This window comes from Protopterus annectens, chromosome 3.part0 (assembly GCF_019279795.1).
Source record: "Protopterus annectens isolate FY-2018-M chromosome 3.part0, PAN1.0, whole genome shotgun sequence".
Taxonomy (NCBI): domain Eukaryota; kingdom Metazoa; phylum Chordata; order Ceratodontiformes; family Protopteridae; genus Protopterus; species Protopterus annectens.
In genome coordinates, this window is record NC_056731.1 from 1718743513 (window position 1) to 1718756739 (window position 13227).

The 13227-nt window shown below is 39.2% G+C and overlaps 1 protein-coding gene across 1 annotated transcript in view; it reads left to right on the forward strand.

Moving 5' to 3' along the window:
* The window catches only part of NUDCD1 (NudC domain containing 1), a 1696974-nt gene that overhangs the window by 1458250 nt on the left and 225497 nt on the right, over positions 1-13227 (forward strand). The window contains exon 9 of the mRNA XM_044065757.1: positions 3182-3341. Within this exon, the coding sequence (XP_043921692.1) occupies positions 3182-3341 (160 nt within the window). The remainder of the gene's footprint in view (positions 1-3181; positions 3342-13227) is intronic.

Below are 13227 nucleotides of genomic sequence, written 5' to 3' on the forward strand. Positions count from 1 at the left end.
ATTCTGGAATACTGAAATGGCTGAATTAAACTTTGGAAAAGAGCCTAGCAGTGCATGAATGACTGCATTCAAGTTATGTTATCTACTTTATGTATTCCTTATCAAGTAAACCGTAATTTCAAGTCTGAAAGTCCAATTCTAAGGACTGTTCCTATTAATACAAGTACCTGTTTATATTTTCTCTCTCCCCTTCAAATTCTTGATATAATGACTACACAATTCTCATAAAAGCAGGTGCAATTTTCATGGCACAAATATTATTGGAATATTTTGATATGAGTTGCCCTGTATAAGTGGGTGCCAGCCAATCCTTATTGCCCCATAATAGACTTAGTTCCTTGCTTACTTTCCATAAGAAGTAAAATAAAGAAACTGATGATTTTTAATAAATAATGACATGAAGCAAGCCTATATTTTAGTGTGTAATTGTTAGATTTTGAAAATGGGAGTACTAGGGACAGCGGACAGCCTAGGACTCTACTTGTACATTAGGTGAATTTTTCCACCAACTACACACAAGCACATAACCTCACTTTGAGTCCAGTCAAGTTGATGGTTTAGCCCATGCCCCCCACTGTAGCATTTAAAAACCATGTTTCTGCTTGATCTGAAGAAGTTTTGTAATTGACAAAAGTGCTCATCATGATTACCTTCAGTAAAGATCGGAAAAAGGAGTCTTCTTTTAAACTGGAGCTCTGGAAGCTTATGCTCTTCATTAATAATCAAATGTCTGGTAGTTATCATTCATCTGCACTGTTACCATGTGGCATATCTTACTTCCACATGATATATATGTATATGCAGAGATATATCTGTTGGAGACTATTAGTTTTTGCTGGGGATCCCGAAACTCATTTTTTGCAAATATGAGTGGAAGAGATCATATTACTTGCACTTGCACTGGGAAGAAATTTCAAAGCAGAAAGAGATATGATTGCAATTCAGAAATCGCTCTGTACTACTCAAAATGTTTGAAATGCCCTGCCTACTGTGTAAGTTAAGACAGTCAATAAGATGAAGATAAAAAAATTCCCAGCAGATATCTGATATTCGTCACAGTGTCACTAGGAGTGTTCTTGCAAAACAGAAACAGGGCACAACTTCAAAAACTGAACTTGATGGCAATAAAAATGAATTGTTGGAAAAAAGAGGGTTATAATGGCAAATTTGTTTAAATACCTACATAATACCAGGACTCAATGCAGGCTGCTCCATTAAGAGCATGTTACAACTTAGAAAATCAATCACAACCTTTTTTACTAACGAGAAGGGAAAACTATCTCACAATCCTCAGCATAAGAACCATGCTTGACAAGAGGGAGATGCCAACAGTACACCACCAATAATGGAGGAAAGTAACCATAGCTTCCAAGGAACACATCTGTAGGGCTTCCAACAAGCCAGGACATAAACTTTTCTAGCATCTCAAACACCCACCCCTAAGCACTGGCCAGCAGACTACAGGGGCACATGCTTGACTCCATGTAAATGAATTGGCACATTTTTTAACATTTTTATGTTTACTGAAAAGGACTTAGCATAGTCTAAGTCAATGTTCTAATTTTGTATTTTTCAACTGTTACTTTTTAAATGAATGTTTGATTCTTGTTTCTGGTTTATTATGTATTTCTGCTACTAAATTAACTTACTTACAAAGTTATCTGAGAAAGCTCACTAGCAGTGAGTGAAAGCGCTCTTTCTGTCATTGTTTAACCTCACAGAAAATATCTCATTCCCCTTAAAGTTCGTAATTTTATGACTACAAAATCCCCATAAAAGCGGTCACAGTCATCATGGCACAAATACTATTAGAATATTTTGATATGAGATACACTGTATAAATGGATGTCAACCAATCCCTATTGCCCTGTAAAAGACTTGGCTCTTTTCTTACTTTCCATAAGAATAGACAATAAACTCATGATTTTTTTTAATAAATAATAATGACCTGAAACAAGCCTGTATTTTAGTGTGTGTAATTCCTAAAGCTTTTGAAAAAGGGGTACTAAGGACACCAGGCAGCAAATTAGGTGACTTATTTTTCACTAACCACACACACACACACCTCTGTATGCAAGTTAGTTGGATTTTTTTCCACCAACCACACACTTCAACACAAGCCCATCACCTCACTTTGAGTAAAATCAAGCCGATCTCCTAGCCCACCCTCATCTCCCACTATAACTTTTAAAAACCCTGTTATTGCTGCTTGATCTGAAGAAATGTTGTAATTGACAAAAATCAGTCATCACAACTACCTTTAATGTTGTTGTGTCTTTCGGCTTTTTCCAGTTAGGGGTCGCCACAGTGTAACTCTGGTCCGCTAATGATTGGCAGTAGATGTTTTACGTGCCGAGTTGCCAGCCCTGACGCACAACCTTCAACGAAGGTACACCCATTCACGCATGTCTCCACACAGAAGACGCTTTAGCTGACAATCGAACAGGACAGAGTCTTAATAAAGATCTGAAAAAAAGGAGTCTTCTTTGCTGTGGAGTTGTCTTTTAAACTGGAGTTCAGGAAGCTTACACTGTTCATTTAGAATTGACCGTTTCACCATTATCTTTCATCTGAACTGCTACCATCTGGCATATCCTGCTTCCACTTATATGTAGAGATAGAGAGAGTGAGAAATGGTAGCTATATGTATATAAATATTCATTTTACACTAAAAGCTTGATTTTGTTTTATTTATTTTGTTTACAGAGGGAGAGGAAGGTTCCTTGAACAGATTTGCGATTTTAGACACAATTACTCATATTCACAGCATTGTTTTCTGATTTCTCTCTGAATTTTCTCATGCTGAAATGATTCTGGATGCTGATGCAAGGGGTTGATCCAGATAACTTGCTAAATGTCTCAGGAGCTTGCTGTATGGGTATATCAGTTTTTTGAGCTTCCTACATCAAAAGTATTTACACTGTGTGCTTCATACTATAGTTTTGTTGAGCTATGTTAGATTTTATATAGCCTGAATAGATAAAAAGTAGCATTTATGAAATTAGGCAGCAAAAGAACAATTTTATTTTGAATGCATGCAAGATAATCATTTGGTTCTCTTTCCTGGTTGAAAGTGGGTATGCTAATGGTTTTGAATCCCTTGCATATGCTATGTTATTGCTACTGTAAGTATGTTTATTTTAACATATACTGTAGCACTAAACATTTATTTTCTTTTTAGGTTAGTCTTGCAAGTCATCAGTACCTTTTCACAGTTGCTGTCGACCCTGCCAAGATGCCATGTTTCTGTCTTCGTCATGACGTTGATGCTCTTCTGTGGCAGCCTCAGGCAGACCAGAAAGAGAACATGTGGGACCATGTTGCAACTTTCAACGCTTTTGGTGAGTAAAAAACTACATCATAATGACCCCAGTTTCTGTCTCCTTTAAAAGGCAGGTCCTCAAGTTTCACTTATAACTACATTGGATTTGTCCGATTGTCTGTTTTTATTCATTCATTTTTTAATAAAAGCTACTTCTGAATCTTTGTGGGAACCACTTTTTTCAAAATTTCTTATTGTCATTGTTTACAAAAATATGCATTTAAATGCATATACCATGTTTGCACATGTATGTGTGCATACTGACATCATAATGGCATACCGTAAATTCGGATATCCTATTTCAGGATTTTATAGTACAAAATATGTCGCAAGTTACATTCCAGTGCCCTGCATTTTCATATATGTTTTTGTGTATGATGTATATGAGATGGAAAGAGCGCACACATATGTACTTAAAAATAAAATATTGCACTTGTTCTAACTTATGAATGAATTATAAAATAAAATATTGCACTTGTTCTAACTTATGAATGAATTAGTATTAGTCTCTGTATTTTATTCTATTGACATTTTGAATTATATAATAAAATGTAGGTTTTGTCTTTGTATGCAGTTTAATAAAACTACCCCATTCATCCATTTTAAACAACTTGTCGTGGTGAAGGTTATGGCAGTAGCAAACCGAACAAGCCAGCCGCCCTTTGTTCCCATTTGCAGTCTGCAGTCATCCTTTGAGATCTCAAGGTGTTCCCAGCCAAGCTGAGAGATACAGGCCCTCCAACATTTTCTGGGTCTGCCTGGGAGCTCCTTCTAGTGAGGTATGCCTGAGACATTTCCCAGCACCCAGGGGACATCCTTTCATCATAGAGGAGCAGTGGCTGTATTGCAGTATCTTCCTGGACTGCTAAGCTCTTCATAGTTCACAGAGGTTATGCCCAGCTACTCTGCAAAAGAAGCCTGTTATTGCTGCATGTATCAGTGATCTCATCTTCTTAGTACTAATAGCTCATGACCATAGGTAAGGTTGTGGGCAAACACTGGTAAATTGAAAGATTTTTGTGCAACTCTGCTCTCACTTCACCGTCATAGTCCGATAAAACACCTGCAGCACTGCCACTGTTGTTCCCATCCTGTGATCGGTGTCCCAATCACTGCTGCCTTCATTCATGAAAAACAAGCCAAGATATTCAAGGCCCTACTCCTAAGGCAGCTGCTTCTCCTTCAGCTGCATTGGCAGTCCATTCTTCCCCAGGAAAAAACTATATAGCCTGTCATTTAAAGGTGTGGATTTTTGTAACAATTACATTATACGTAACATTCAATCTTTCTAGTGCACTCTGTAGATCAGTTCACTTGAGGCTAATAGGACATGGTCTGTAGCCCAAGGATAAGTCACCACCAGTTTCATGTTCCCAAACTGCAGATAATGACTGTAAATTACTTATTTACATTTGTTGACCAGAAAAGTCCAACTGTGCCAGTAAGCCCCTTTTCAGTGGAAGCCAAGGAGAAAAGCTCCACAAAAAATAATACATTACATAGTCGATAAAAAATGCAAAAGCAGTACAAAGATGTTAACAGTTAAGTGTATAAACAGTACAGATCTAGAAAACATATACAGACACTTCAAAATGAATAAAATTTCAGTAGCAGTACAAAGATGTTAATAGTTAAGTGTATAAACAGTACAGATCTAGAAAACATATACAGGCACTTCAAAATGAATGAAATTTCAGTAGTTCAGTACAACTATGAAGAAAGAAGATGGCTGAGTTTAAAATTGGATAAAAATCACAATCAGGAGGGGGGATAATACTCACTCTTGGCTAAATGCTGTGCAGTTGTTGAATGTATTTGATTTAATGCTGAAAATGTGGATGAAACTCTCAGTTCACTGGAACTAAATATCAAGTGGCATGCAGCAACGGCCCTGGTCCCCATATTTCTGTAGCACCTCCCACAGTAAATAAAGGGTACACAGTCATATTATTTTTTTCATATCTGTAGAATACTATACATAAGCAGTGTCAGTGGAGCAACAGGTAGCACATACTCCTTTGGTGTAGAAGGCTAAGGGTTCTGTTCCTGCACCAAGTAGATTGATAGCTGCCACTGCAGTGCAGCATAAGGGGAGGTGCTGCATTCCTGAGTGTGTCGTCCTTCAGTAAGATATTAAACCAAGGCCCCATCTGCTTGAGTTGGTAGTAACACAGGTGGATGTAAAAGATCCCAAAGCACCTAATGAAAAGAGGAGGGTTTTTTATTGATATGTACATTACATATTATTTACATCTATTTACAAATCTACGTACATTATAAACTTCAATTTAAGCATTTCCCCCCACTTTTTCCACCACCAAAACATTATTTTCTCCAGAATCTTTGTCAAAGTATATTTTCTATTGTATTTGATTTCATTTAGTCTCTCTTGTTACATATAGCCCATAAACATAAAATAGTACTCTGTCCATTTTCTTCACTTCTTCTTGTTTCCGTGCACCATAATAACCAAATTCTATTATGTCCATATTTAGTTGCTCAAATTTTAACAAACTTTTCACTCTATTATGTTTACATATTTCTTTCCAGAAGTTAACTCTTTCACATTTCAAAAACATATGCTCAGTAGTCTCAAGCTCTCGACATTTATTATAGATTTTATATTGCTTTTTCTTGTATGACATATTTGCTTTAACTGTCAGTTTTCTAATAGAGAATCTCCATAAAAAATCATTACATTCTTTAATCTTTTTATAGTTACTATATCTCATCATTATGCCTATTTTCTTATCTATTTATAAATCTTTCCGTGGATCAGTGCACTAAAATGTTTTCATAATATTTAAGTACCATTCCTTTCTATTTTTTCACATATGTTCTTTTTTATTTTCCAACACAATTTTTTGGTGCTCTTTTACTTCTTCATTCACAATGCTTTTACTTTTTTTTTACTTTTATTCCTTCTTACAGTTCTTTGTGTTTGTAATATAGTGTCATTTCTATCAAGTTTTTATTTTCCTTCATAATTCCTTTTAATACTTTATATAAAATTAAAGATGCTAAATGTAGTATTGGGTTTATTAAACCCAAGCCACCTTGCTCTTCATTGATATATAGAATCCCTGTCTTCACTGGATTCAGTCTAGAGCCCCATATAAAAGAAAATCTAACCATTAGTTCCTTTTCATTCTTAACAGTTAAAAATTTCCAAGTGTAATTATGTGTTTTTTAAAGGGGATCCACTAGGGGGCGCATCTGAGTGAAGTAGTGATGTATATATAGTGAGACAAATGTGTGGTGCAGTTTGTTTTCTGAGGAAGTTGGTGCAGAGCGCCGACGAAAAGCTTGTTTTTAAGCTTAATAAAATTTTAATTCAGTTTTTCGTTTATGGGCGTTCTTGTTTCACAACATAATCTGTGGATTACAAAGAATCTTTGCATACATCTATCTGAATCCAGGAGTCTAAAGGTGCTGGACCTGCAAGGGTGGTTTTTTCATCAGGAATCATATAGATGTTAGCAACGTAATCAGTTTTTCCTATTACCATGGTGTTCAACAAGTGTGCTTTTTTTCTATATGAAAATCTATATGATTTCCAAAAAATAGTCATATTCTTTACTTCTTTAAGTACATTATCCAGTTGTTGTCTGTATTCATTCCTTCCAAATATTATCCCTACTATATCTAGATATTTTTAATTGAGCTCAGTACCTGCTATCATACATTCTAAACCAAATCCTTTACTTTTCTCTTTATTTATACTTGAACCAATTTTTTTACATTTATACTTATTTTTTTTTATTTTTTCCATCCATACTTTATTTTTAACAATTAGTACATCATCCACGTAATTATACATTATTGGCAGTTGTACTTCTTTCATCATTTAGTATCCACCGCTACTTTATATTTTATTAATTTCCTTCATTGTTACATTCATAACTAATGAGAGTAATACACTGCTAGAAGGGCAGCCCTACTTTATTCCACATTCTATTTTTATTTCTTCCCCAATCCAGCTATTTACATTTAGTTTCACATAGTTCCTTTCATAAACTAATTTTATTACTTGCAATATTTTTTGCTTTCATTATATGCCTGCAAAATTCCCCATAATGATTTATATTCATATGATTTTTCCATAATTATACAAGTTCTTTTTTCTCTTCTAAATCTAATTCCGTTTCATTAATTCTCTTTATTCCTTTTCCTGTTCATACATATGCTTCATTTTCCAGTACTTTAACCCATATAGCCACATGATCCAAAAATCCAACATACTTAATTCCTTTTTCTTTAGCTCTTAAACTATCAAATATTAAAAAATAATCAATTTCTGTCCTAAGTTCATTCCTTTTCTAGGTCCAGTGGTTATTCTGCCATACACTTAACTTTCCATTTATCTTAATTTTTTAACCATTTTAACATCACAGTTGCTCTTACTTTTTCTTAAATTACAATTAAAATCACTCACCACTCTAATGTCCTTATTTACACAAACATATTCAAGAATATTTTTGAACATCATATCATCTCTCTCTCTTTTTTGTTACTTATGCATATAAAGCTATAATTCTGTACACATATTTTTCCATCTCAAGTCTGCTACCATAATTTATCCTAGTTCCACTATGGTTACGTCTAATAGTTTAATGCTTTCTTGACATAATATGTATATGCCCGTGTGCATTTCTTTCCCTGTTTTCCAAACTACCACACCATTCCAAAATTTTCCAGTTTGTGTTCTTTCTTCCTCTGGTAATAATCTGATATCTTCTAAAACAGTAATATGTGCAACTACTGCAGCACACTATTGTAATATATGTATTCTCCTCTTAAGATTTTTCATATTGTTCACACTTAAAGCTAATATTTTGAACTTTTAAAAAGAGTTAATGTAATAAAAATTTTATCCCTTTCCATTCTTATTTTTTTGTAAGCATTATATTTTTGATTTTTTTCCTTTCTTTAACTCTTTTCCCTATCAAATTATTTTTATTTCTTACTGTACACCAGTAAACTTCTTCCTCACTTGTATCCTGTTTCTTTTTCCTTACTTTCTTCATCTTCATATACAACCTCTTTATTAGTCACATTTTTGTACATTTTTTTGTGTAACATTCTTCTATATCTTTCTCCTGTATAACTTCATTTTTTGCACATTCATTTCACATTCTAGCCATGAATGACCAGTATTGCCACATTTTTTGCACTTTAAATCACTTTTTTGCATTATGCCTTGTTTTACCACACAAATAAAATCTTTTTTATCACATTCATTGATTAAATGATGTTTTTTCCACAAAAATAACAAGTATTTGGTTGACCCCTGTATTTCACAAACCTCCTATTACCATGAACATTAATAATATGAGGTACATGCATAACATTATCATTTTCCAGTTTCAGTATTACTCCACACTCCTGTCCCCCAGTCCATAGTTCTCTTTCATCGTATATTTTTGTAGTGTCCATTACTTCTTTACATGTAGTTAACATATGATGTTAAGTTGTCTATCTCGCCTTCGTTCTTGCTGGTTGGGATTGACTCGGCCATCTTCTATAGCTCGAGAGCTGTTTACTGGCTCGAGGCTACCCCTTATCCCATGATCCCTAGCGCTAGCTACCCAGATCTCGTTTGCCTCTTCAGCTGCGAGGTGTCGTTCTTACTGGCTCAGGCTGGTATAAGTTTCTTATTCAACTATTTATTGTCAAATTAGTCATTTTTCTGGGATTTTTATTGTTTAAATTGTAGTCTGTAACTTTGCGTTAACCTCTGCTCCTCCTCCAGACCCCAAGTGCGGGGAACCGGCACTCCAGGGCACCCCATTGGGTGCTTCCACTTCTTCTGAGGCCTCCCCTGATCATTCAGAGGAGCCCCCTCAGAAGAAGAAGTGCAAGAGGAAGCACATTGACTCCCCTGAGTCTGTCACTTCTGATACAGACTTAGATGAATCGGAAGGGTCCCTGAGATCCCCTTCTGAAGATGTTTCCTTCTCGGACATCCTAGAAATGCTTAAGCAGAGGAGGAACTGGACTCCTTTAGCCCCTGCCAAGGGTGAGTCTGTATTCCTGGATGCCTTCGGTTCCCGACCTTCCACCTCCTGGGTTTCTCTGCCTTTCGATCCACTCATGTCAGTGGTGGCTCGAAAGGCTTGGTCAGCTCCAGATACAGTGGAACCAACCCCAAGGAGACTTGGCAAGTTTATCACTGCACCCAAATGTGTTCCTGTGGATGCCATGGTGGTAGCAGCCACTAAGAAAGAGTTAGCAGCAACGTCTTTGTCTGTCCATCCTCCTAACAAGGAGTCCAGGACTATGGATAGATATAGGAAGCGAATGTTTGCTTCAGCGACCTTTTCTATGAGGTCACTGAATTACTTAAGCCATTTTACCCGGCTTCAGAGGGATCTCCTTAAAGAGCTCGGCGATACCCTTCAGGATCCATCAGCTGAAGGGGCTCAAGCTAAAGTGGCAGCATCTCAGCTGGCGACTCTTAATTCTGTAGTCAACTCCTCCATGAGGCTCATTTCCTATGCAGCTGATGGTGCGAGTAGAGCCACAGGTACAGGCGTGGCCCTTAGGAGACACGCATGGATGCGGCTGTGTAATTTTGCGGAACCCTTTAGAGCGTCATTCACCAACACCCCCTTTGACGGTTCCTTTCTCTTTGGACCACAGGTGAAAGACACACTGACTAGGTGTGAACAAGAAGGCAAGACTCTCTCTGCCATGAGAGTCCATTTTTCCACTCCTTCCAGACCACGCCCCAAGGGTCAGAAGAGTGGTAAAATGTGGTTTTGAAAATCCCAGGGAGCCTCGCCTGACACACGTAGCGATTTTTCCTCCAGGGGCAGAGGAGGAAACAACAACAACAGACGCCGCCCTCTTGGCAGAGGGGGTCCACAGAACCAGGGTAGCAGAGAATCTTTCTCTGAGAAGCCCTTCCAGCATCCCTGATGGGTTGCCCGGCTGCCCGCCTCTGGAGGCAGTCGGGGGAAGACTATCACTGTACTCAGAAGCCTGGCAGAATTTAACGCGAGACAAATGGGTACTCTCAGTCATATCCGCAGGTTACAGCATTCCCTTCTCTCAACCCCCCTTACGGTCAAGCAAATCCGTTCCAGATGTTCCACCCAATCTGAGGGACCAAGCAGTCATAGAAGTTGCAAAATTGCTAGAAAAAAGAGTCATCCAGGAAGTCTTGGCAGACCAACATGGATCCGGAACTTACTCAAGGTTCTTTTTGGTACCAAAAAAGACAGGGGACTGGAGACCGATTCTGGATCTCAGCAGACTAAACAAGTCTGTTCAAAGAACAAAGTTTCGGATGGTCACGCTACAGTCCATTCTACCCTTTCTGGGTCAGGACAATTGAATGTGCTCCATGGATCTCCAGGATGCGTACTATCAGATCAAGATGGACAGGCACTCCAGGAGATTCCTTCGCTTCCGGCTGGGAGCCGGTCATTACCAGTTCAGAGCTCTGCCCTTTGGTCTCACCACAGCCCCCAGGGTGTTCACCAAATGTATGGCAGTGGTCACAGCTCACCTGAGACGTCGAGGATTCCAAGTGTTTCCATATCTAGACGACTGGCTCCTTACTGGCTACTACCAGGCATCAACTTCTACAAGCCAGGGACTACACAATCACAATTTGTTCCCAGCTGCTACAAGTCAGGGACTACACAATCACAATTTGTTCCCAGCTAGGCATTACAATAAACTTTGAAAAATCTGCCTTGTTGCCCTGTCAATCTATTACCTATATAGGAGCAGACTTAGAAAAAGGAGTATGTCCGCAAGGCTACCGCCAGACAGAGTGACCACAATTCGACAGCAAGTACAAATTCTAATACAGTGCAGAAGGGTCCAAGTCAGGTTGGTCCTTCAAATTCTGGGTTCCATGGCAGCGGCAATTCTTCTGATCCCTCTGGCCCGCTTTCACATGAGAATTTTTCAGTGGCTTCTGTTCACACAGTGCTCCTTTCAACAACTGCCCATGTCTCACATGATCATGATTACAGAAACATGCAAAAGGCACCTTTCCTGGTGGATGGTTCCCCACTTGTCTCTCAGGGCAGACCATTCACTCAGCCCCCTCCGGTTGCCACAGTGACTACAGATGCCTCCCTGATAGGGTGGGGGGGGCATTATCAGGGCAGGACAGTCCAAGGCACTTGGCAGCCTCACGAGTACCATCTGCATATAAACGTCCTAGAAATGAGAGCCCTGCTCCTAGCGTTGCAAGCTCTTCAGGAATCGCTCCCTTCTGGGACCATTGCAATTCAAACGGACAACATATCAGTGGTGTGGTACATCAACAAGCAGGGCGGAACCAGGTCCTACCCCCTATGTCGAGAAGCACTCAGACTCTGGCAGTGGGCAATTTCCTCCCAACTATTTCTGATTGCGACGCACATCCCTGGGAGGTCCAACGTCATAGCGGACAGGCTCAACAGAGCTATTCTCATGCCTCACGAGTGGTCTCTGAATCAGGAAGTTGCGAATCTTATCTTTCGCAAATGGGGACAGCCTTGCTGCGATCTTTTTGCCACCCCCATCAACAGCAAATGTAGCAACTACTTCTCCCTTCTTCCGCTTCCAGGTCACACACCCAGAGATGCTCTAGTCCACGTTTTGGCCTCAGGGACTTTTTTATGCCTTCCCTCCATTTCCCCTGATACCGAAACTCATACAGAAAGCAATATTGTTGGGTTGCAAAATGATCCTCATTGCCCCCTACTGGCCTCAACAGATATGGTTTCCATTCCTGCACCATTACCTTCTCGATCAGCCCTGGACTCTGGATTCGATTCCAGACTTGCTGATTCATCAATCAGGTGGGCTGCATCAATCCCGCCAAACACTCCAGCTCACAGCTTGGTTGTTCCACTTCCAACCTTAACCAATCTTCCCAACATTTCCCCGGCCATACGTGAAATTGTCTCCTCACACAAGTCTGCCACTAGAAGGACTTATGCTAGCAAATGGAAACGTTTTTCTTGTTGGGCAGAGGCTATGAACATAGATCCCCTTTCAGCCCCAGTCCACGAAATCCTGGAGTTCCTAGCAGAACGTTTTCATTCTGGGTCCGCTTCTGCTACAATCAGGGTTCAATTAGCAGCCATTTCAAACTTTCATGTTGGTTTCTGTAATGCAAACATCATGTCTCATAAGCTATGTAAAGCCTTCCTAAGAGGGACTACTCTCCTTAGACCCCCAGTGAGAGATCCCCCTCCTCCTTGGGACCTGAATTTGGTACTAACCTCTTTAATTTTGCCCCCTTTTGAACCTGCAGCGTCCTGCTCCATTAAGTTTCTGTCTTGGAAAACTCTCTTTCTGGTAGCTATTACTTCAGCCAGACACATCTCTGAACTCCAGGCACTATGTGTCCGTCCTCCATACTTGGTTTTTCAAAAGGACATGGTTGCTCTGAGGACTAATCCCTCTTTCCTTCCGAAAGTCTGCTCAGAAAATAATTTAAACCAGTCTATAGACCTTTCCCGTGTTTTTTTCCTACCACACCAACAAGGCAGAATACAAATTACATCAATTAGATGTTCATAGACAACTGTGTTTTTACCTGCATAGGACGAAGGACGTAAGCAAATCGGACCAACTATTCCTTTACTATGCTCTGGGCAAACAAGGTCGTCCAGTCTCCAAAGTTACCTTATCCAGGTGGTTGTCTCACATTATTACTTTCATTTATCAATTGAGAAACAAAGAGTTGCCTGTCAAACCAAAAGGTCATTCTACTAGGGCTTTGGCCACCTCTGTAGCCTTTCAATCTAGGTTGCCCATGGATTCTATCTGTGCAGCCGCTACGTGGGCTAATCCTCATACCTTTATTTCTCATTACAAGCTAGATATGGTCTCTGGGAGCAGAGCTGACTTTGGTTCCACTGTTCTGAAGAGTCTGTTCCAATGAGCCATCCAGG